This window comes from Parasteatoda tepidariorum, chromosome 5, assembly GCF_043381705.1.
Source record: "Parasteatoda tepidariorum isolate YZ-2023 chromosome 5, CAS_Ptep_4.0, whole genome shotgun sequence".
NCBI classification, from domain to species: Eukaryota; Metazoa; Arthropoda; class Arachnida; order Araneae; family Theridiidae; genus Parasteatoda; species Parasteatoda tepidariorum.
The window spans coordinates 66,036,505-66,045,194 of record NC_092208.1 but is presented as its reverse complement, the minus strand read 5'-3'; the positions used below and the strand labels follow the sequence as shown (position 1 = coordinate 66,045,194).

Sequence of the window (8,690 nt, the reverse complement as noted above, 5' to 3'; positions counted from 1 at the left end):
CATAGTGATCTACCTAATTTGAAAGCAGTAAACTTGCAGTTTCTCCCGCCAAACACAACAGCAAAGTTGCAGCCGATGGACCAGGGTATCATAAAGTGCTTCAAACAGTCTTATCGAAATGGCTTGTCAGAAAAATGATCTTAAATATTGTAAGCAATTAGAAGATTTGCAATTAATAAGCATTAATTAAATAATCCGACAATATTTTGAAAGTCCAAAACCGAAACTAACGGTAAGTCGAACTTCCGATATGTCGAAGTTTTTCGTCAGTTCCATCAGATTCGAGTTATCGCGAATTCACTGTATATATATATATATTTATTTATTTATTTTCCTTTGCAAATTTACAGTGATATTTTATTAGTAGATTCTTGAGCAAGAATTTAATTTCTATTAAAATAAGTGAGTGTTTCAAAGAATTCTCGAGCAGGCAAACTTTAGAAAATAGTTTAAGAATATATATTTCTTTTAAAAAAGTGCCCGATTTACTTTTTATATTTTGTTTATTGGTTAAAACTCAATTTGAATGAGGAAAACCCATTTATTAATTTCATTCTTTATAATTTTGTTCGTTATTAATGACTATATGCGAAGACACAAAGAGTTGGCACAAAATACGGTGTTCAAATCATTTATTAACAAAATACCGTTTATTTGTTAATTTAAATTCCGTTAATTAAGTAAATTCCATTAAATTAAGCCCATTAATTATTAATTCTCAAAGATTTAATATGATTTAATGTTAAATCTATTTCTCACGAGTCAACGGATATTTTGAAAGAGAAAAAGGCACAATGCTTTTTTATCTATTTAATTCTTTAAAAAAAATATAAATAATTAAGAATATGCAAACTTAATTATAACTGCAGATTTTGATCGATTTTTATCAAATTATGAAATTAAAGGACTGAATTTAATGGAATTCTTGAAACAAACGCTATGATAGTGCTTTAAACTTTAAAAAAATTTCCAAATGTGAATTTATTTTTAAAGTTAGTGCATATTACTTATCGAATGAGTTTTTTAAAATTCATATTACTTCTATCTCTTAGAAAAGGAAAACAATTTTGAATGTATTTGATTTAAATGAAATACATCAGCAAATAATGTGTATATCTATTTGTATATGAATTCATTGATAAAATTGAATTAATTGAAATAATAATTTCTCGGAATTGAAATTAATAAAAATCAATCGTTAAAGGCTTATCAACTTGCAAGCTCAAGTAATCCAACAATTTTTAGCACTCTAAACATTTAAGCTATTCTCTCCATGCTCTTTCGTTTTAATGAATACTTTGTATTTTATTCAAAGAAAATCTTTCTTTTAATTTTCAAATAATTATAAAGGCTAGTTTATAAATGTAATGGCTTAAAGGATAAAGCTATTACAAATTCACCTTTTAAAAATGCATATCACATCGGTAAGACTAAAACGACGAAATGCTTAAATAATATACGAAACGCATTTCTTATGTACTACAAATTAATCTCATTAATATACTAGCATGAATCTAAGTGTTAAAAAATAGTTTTTAAATATTTAAGTACGATATTCTCAGTCCATACATACTTAATATCGCTAAAGAAATAATTCATTTTATTCATAAACTACAAAGTTATTTTTCTTATCAACTCTTTCTGTCGTTGCTCACTTTTTGCAATTACACATTTTAAGTACACACATAGTACAAAATAGAAGGCAACTATTTCACTTTTTTATCAATCTAATTTTAAGTGCGTAATACTTTAGTCTGTAATTCTTTACATTAAAAGGAAACTTTTTTAAGAACTTACCTTAGCAATTTTATTAGCTGCCATTTTGAATTACGTATAAAATATAGCACACTCTATAAGTGATCTGTCAGATTTTCGGCGAGAAAATGCATTTTATATATTTTCCTTATCAATTTTCAGATGTCACGGTGACCTAGAAGAGAGAGATTATTTACTTAATCGACCCTGAATGGATGAAAGATTTTCGGTTAGATAAGTAAGTTTAAATCATCCGTCAGTAGCAACACATAAACTAATATAAACATTAAACCTAAAAATTTTTCATTATGTGACTTAAACTACAGTTTGTTTCCTAGCAACTGCGTTAACTGTCATAAAATGATATGAAAGTATTGTTTTTCATTATTTCAAACAAAATATGAAGTTTTAATTGAGTTTTCATATTTTTAAAATGTTTTTTTTTTTTTGAGAATTAAATTTTTAAAAAAAACATTGTCTTTTTCTCTTTCCATGGTCACGTAAAAAATCAATTTGACATTAAATCATAATCAGAGCTCGTGATTTCTTTTATTTAAATCTGATTTTTTTTTAATTTAAATCGGATTTTATTTATTTTTGTTCAAATACACTGTAAGAAGTTTGATTTATGAGAATTAAAACTTTATAAATGTTTAATCAAAATTAAATTAATATTAAAACTATATTACAAGAATATTTTAGAAGCTCTAACTACCTAAAACAATTTTTCATTATAATACATACCCTTGAATGCATAGCAACCATTTTGAAACAAATGCATGATTGAAATTTAAAGACTAGATGAAATAAAGAATTTAAAGAATACTTTAACTATTAAAACAAAGTTTCAATTATCAAACCATAATTTTAATTTAAAACTGTGCTTTCTTTTTTTTCTCTTTACTTTTGAAATTACGAAATAAATGTAACAGATTGTGTTTATAAATGTGGTCATTCATCTAAAAATAAATATTTAATCTATATATTTTTATATTAAAATATTCATTTTTAATCCTATATCAAAATAGATAAGTTCTATAAAAAAATATTTAAAAATCTATGTACTCATTGAAATTTTTATTCACAAAATTTCTTTATAGAAAATCTGATAATGTCAAAGATACTATAAACATATTATGAGAAAAAAATGCTTACTTTAATCTGTACTTTCAATCTCAAGAATCAAAATATTTTTAAAAATGTGATTTCAAATGTGTTGGAATTTAACACATACCAAGAAAGAAAGTAATTTTGTTAGCTAAAATTAATTAATTGCAGCAATAAAAAATTTTAAAATTAATGCAGCAATTTATTTTAAATCAATATATATATTTAAAAAAATCAGTTGATTTAAATCAATGATTTTTTTTAAAAAATCCTTTGATTTAAATCATGATTTAAATCGTGATTCAAATCAAGCTGATTTAAATCAACAAACCCTGATCATAATTTTAAATCTTTGATCATTAACATCGTGCAAATTTACTGCAATCTTAATACGGTTTTAAATTGAATCATGTTTCTATATAACTCTCACCTTAGCTATATAGTTTTGCATATCATCCTTGTATCAGCGTAACAATGCATGCTAAGAAACATGCAAAATGTATAAAAGCAAATAAGTAACCAAATTTTTGTGGCACTATTTAGTGATATTTTAAAATAGTAGTAAAAAAACAGAGGAATGTAACCCATACTCGGAAAAATTAGATTTACTTTGAACTATCATCTAAGTACCTTGAATAATACGGTGCAAATTTACTATAAGGTGTTAAACTGAATAACGTTATATAGTATATATGAAAGTATAATATATTATAATTGATATATATAGTATAATTGATATATATAGTATAATTGAAATCATTGTATGGTGCAATCAAGTTTAAGTAAGTTTGCCTTCGTATAAAAGTTGTACTAATTTTGTACGATATTTTAATTCGATGCTCTTCAAAATTTCTAACATTGTATGAATCGTTTGTGCAGGAAAGGTAAAACTTTTTGCAACTTTAGTCAGGAAAAAATACTTTACCCTGTGTGACAGAAAGCAAAATATCCAGATTTGAAGATGGCTGGGGGATTTGTGTAGTGCTCAGTTCTAAAGTACAACATTCCCAGTTGTAGATAGTAATTGTACGGCTAGTTGTAGTTGTACGGCTGTCCCACTCACAAATTAAACATGGGTACTTTATAAATCCCCCTTGTTAACTAAGAAGCATGGAGATAACTTTCAAATCACCGCAAATGGTCCAACTGTGGTCGATATATTTTATTTTGTTCAGGACGAGAGCCAGATTTATATATTAGTCTTTGATATTTTCGGTTATACCCACGAACATGGCAGGAACAAAAATAACAATCATCAAAGTGCTTTTGGGACTCTCTCCACATCATAGGAATTCCAAATCGTAAAGCAGTCCTCTTTCCTTGATGCCATAAGCGTAGATCATTGAGACACTGCACACAAACTTTATGAGGTGCCCAAGATTTGTCCTGATCTCCGAGTTTCATGTAAAAATATGAAAGATAAAGTTGTCTTTCATAGTCTGTAATGCTCCTCATGCGATTTTTAACTACACTATATTCGCCGCATGTATAACAAAAGTCATCTGGGAAATTTTCACAATGTCTTGAACTGAAAGCGCTGTTGGTAGAGAGAGTAGTTAGAGAGAAAGGGACGGTGACAGGAAGTAGTGATAGAGGGGTACTTTTGTAGATTTGACCAAAGTAGAATGCTGGTCCATCAAAAAGGGAAGAAATTCAGAAATGAAACTTTGTTATGGTAAATGTTCATAAAAATTCCAGTAAAATTGAATTTTTCTAAAAAACGTGATGTGATGGACATTTTTCATTATTATTTTCCATTTCAGTACCAAAAAATACATTAAGTTCAGCTACCAGACCCCTTGTATTTTTTTCATCGCAGGCCTGTGTTATTAATTAGAATCTCCTTTGCTGTTATGCTAATCGTGCACTGTTTTCTTCACTTTGTAATGCACTTAGTTTTATTGAATAGTTTCAATTCATTAGTTCCAAGAAAGTGAATGGACCTCACCAATACTTGATAAAAAGAGCCTTCTTGTTTTCAAGAATGGGATCAAAATTAAAAAGTGGAATTGTACTAGGGTAAAGTGACCACATTTTTATTGAGACAAAGCGGGACAAATGGAATGAAATGAGAATTACAATTTAGTCAAACTTTCAACACGCACAATATATATATAAAAATGCGAATAAATGTTTGCAAAAATATTTTCAACATCAACTGGAAGTAAGTCAGATGTTGTTTGAATAGTATAGGTATAGAATGTGCGCTGCACAACCTACTCTAATATTTTTTTGCTTCAAATNAAGTACACCCTAATGTGCCATAAATTTCACGCTATTGAAACAAGAAATAGAGTTTTTTGTTTCCTATTGTTTTCTTGAGAAATGCTAAAGTAGGTGGTAAAGAAAACACATTAGGGATTAGGGGTTATCAATAAATAAAAGAAAAACAGATTACGTTTGGTTTATCCTTTGAAACAAAGGCTGAAGAAAAAGAACCTCATTTGTTATTCTTTCAGACGGTGTCTCGTTGGATGTGTGTAAGAAATAATTTTCGAATTTACACACCTTAAATTAGATTTTTACTTCATTTTTTTTTATATGATATTGATTAATGAGATGTAAATAAGTAGGCGACGAGTATTCTGTAAATTTCAATTAATCTTTTTTGTGCGTGCATAAAAATCAAGATGCTTTTATAGAAACATGAAAAGTTTTGTTTAGAATTAGTAGAAACATTTGATTGGAAATTAAACGCATAGTACATATTGAAATTTAAATTGATTACAATGCAATGATTATTTTTAAAATTTCCATTGTTACGTAATTGCTGGAAGATTCTGCAAATGCTTGATTGAAAAAAATTCGAGTAGTTACTTATATATTGTTGATATTTACCTTGTCAATGTAAGCCATCAACTCGTAGTTTTATTGATTCAGAAATATCTCATAAACGTCGCATAAAGAAATATCTCATAAATATCTCATTCAGAAATATCTCATAAAAAAATTCGAGTAATTACCTATATATTGTTGATATTTACCTTGTCAATGTAAGCCATCAACTCGTAGTTTTATTGATTCAGAAATATCTCATAAACGTCGCATAAAGAAATATCTCATAAATATCTCATTCAGAAATATCTCATAAAAAAATTCGAGTAATTACCTATATATTGTTGATATTTACCTTGTCAATGTAAGCCATCAACTCGTAGTTTTATTGATTCAGAAATATCTCATAAACGTAGCATTTTAAAAGCATTTCCAAGCCAATTCCATCTTATTTTTAAAATATTTCCTGCATTAAACGCAGCCTTCAAAATAATCGTTTGTCATATTTTTTATATTTATTTAAAGCGTATAGTTCGTGAAATAATGTATTTCCCATATTATTTTTTACTTTTTCTATCATTGCATAATTTTTTCTCTTATGCACTTTTTTACTTCATTTAAAACAGTCAACTAGATTAGTTTTGCTCCTTTACGTAATTGTTCTGATTCATTTCATAATGCATGCTAATTATATTATTTCTGCTTTTATAAATTGCTGTTCTACTCTATTTAATACTATATCGGTTAACTACATTATTTGTGCTAGAGTACGTTGTAGTTCTACTTCATTTAATACCTGCCTGTTATCTACATTTTCTTTCTTTTATACGTTGCTGTTCTACGTTACTTAATATTGTTACCTACATTATTTGTGCTTTTATGCGTTTTTTTTTCAACTTAATAACTATCTGTGGTTACCAAAACTATTTTTATACGGTATTGTTGTATTTAATTTAATAACTATCCCTCATAACTATTTTATAGATGTTTTTATACGTTATTGTTCTACTTCATTTTATTTTTATTTTATAATCGTCGTTGAACAGCCGACACAATTTTGGGTTAACGACTACTAATGATCAACTCCGTAGCCTTGTAATTTTGAACCAATCCAGAAGACAAGGAAACTTCAGGATTAGTATCCCCATAAGTACGATTTGTTATAGGAGCATGGAGGACTTTGTGACTCGACAGATTTAACCTGCATTAGTCACCATGTACTACTTTATGCAAAATATTACCCATTCATGCAAAATATTACCCATTGTCAAAATGGGTGTTGTCTTGGGTTTGATGGCGTGCGCAACTTATTTGGACGTCATCACGGTTTTCAACGTGTTCAAGAGTAATAGTGAACAGTGCGCATGCGTCGTCATTGCATGCGTTGCTATGGCGACCACTGCTGTTTGATAATTTTTTTAGAATTCTCTTTTTCACTTTTAATTATGCTATCCATTAAATTGGGGAGTTTACTTTTGAGATATGTGACCGGAGAGGTACCATAAATACTTCTTGAGATGTGAATAAAAGAGAATGTCGTCATTTGAACTATATTTTCTGTTCTTATTGTTTTATTTAAGAATCAGAAATTCCAACCTACAGTTCAAACTGGATCGTTTTCAATACTAATTCAAGTGAATATCACAAATAAAAAAGAATATATAATGGATAAATGGGTAAAAAAAATTAGACAGCGACCATTTTAATAATGGGTAACCTGTGATCGCCTTTCGGTGATAAATTTTTTTTCTGGTGATTTTCCAAAAATCTGTAATTTAAGTAAAATACACATTAACTTTTCCAAAATAACTTTTCTAACAACAAAGAAATGATTCCGTCAACAAAGTGCTAAGCGTGACTAAAGGGGTTTTAAAATACACTAGTCTTGTGTAAGCTAGTTTTCTCTGAATTAGATTAGTTCACCAGTGACTCGAATGGTTAGTAAGAAACTAAATATAAAGTTTTAAATGCAGGTTAAGGTCGGAAGACATTTAGGATGTTTGCCAATGCTAAATATTTAACACTCATTACTCCAAACTGAAGACGCATGACAAAATAAAAAATTGAAAAAAGAACTCTTGAAATATTCTTTCTAAAATTTAGAACTGTTAAAAAACATTTAACAAATTGAATTAAGTATTTTTTAAATTATTAGTTTCTATACAATTAATAGAATATTGACGTTTAATTAATAAGTATATGATATATAATTAAAATAATAATGAATTTAAATATTCACTCTGTAAAACCCCCTCAATTATAATGTATTTCTTTGAACTGGAATTCAAAATAGTTATGAAATTTATTGTTTTCCGGCGAAAACTTTTCAACTCTAACAAAAAAAAATTGAAATTAAAAGTTTTTTTCTTAAGAGAAAAAGGAAAAATGAGAGTTGGTGGTCAAATAACTTATCACCATATATTTGAAGCTTCAAATAAGGCATTTAAAATTTAAATGAGAAATAAAATATTGTATTTTCTGAAATAATTTCAATAATTCGTGAATTCATAAGTTATTGAAATAAACTCTCGAATTATTAAAATGAGTGATGTATAAATCTGAAGCTTTTGTGGAGCATTGATAAGCCATTTTTTTTTTTTTACATCTTAGTGTTACTCAAAATATAGTTTCCCAGTTATGCACTTTACTGGCTATCGAAATTTTCATGCTAATAGTAGTGCTTTTCTCAAAAAATAAAAACTTCTTCCCTACATAATATTTTAAAATATTTGTTTTATGATATGTCCCGAGCCTTTCATTTCAATAATTTTCGATCATCCGTGCATGACTATGCAATTTAAACTAAAATGCTCGTATGAAAAATGCTTGATTAATTATATATATATATGGATCATTCTCACGAAAACTGTCATTTTTCAGTTCATAAAATCCCAAAAAAGTAAAGTGAATAAAAAGCTCTGAAACTTTTTATATTAATAGAAATATGTAATGGCATTATAAAGAAAGTATATATCCTATAAATTATACTTAATATTTAAATTAATTAATTTTTTAAATAATTAATTTATAATTAATTTATTCCAATGCGCGAG

General features: G+C 27.4%; 1 protein-coding gene and 1 long non-coding RNA gene across 7 annotated transcripts in view; one reads left to right on the top strand and one right to left on the bottom strand.

Annotated features, from left to right (window-relative positions):
* The window catches only part of LOC107447262 (uncharacterized), a 163,909-nt gene that overhangs the window by 40,876 nt on the left and 114,343 nt on the right, over positions 1-8,690 (top strand). The gene's annotated exons all lie outside the window — the stretch shown is intronic.
* LOC107441033 (N-acetylneuraminate lyase) overlaps positions 1-8,690 on the bottom strand; it is a 37,253-nt gene that overhangs the window by 26,957 nt on the left and 1,606 nt on the right. For 2 of the 3 annotated variants that reach the window (XM_043050258.2, XM_071181553.1), the window contains exon 2: positions 1,798-1,930. In XM_043050258.2, the coding sequence (XP_042906192.1) occupies positions 1,798-1,821 (24 nt within the window). In that variant the 5' untranslated portion in view covers positions 1,822-1,930. Of the gene's footprint in view, positions 1-1,797; positions 1,944-8,690 lie in introns of those variants that run through there. The other variant, XM_043050257.2, reaches the window with a different exon arrangement.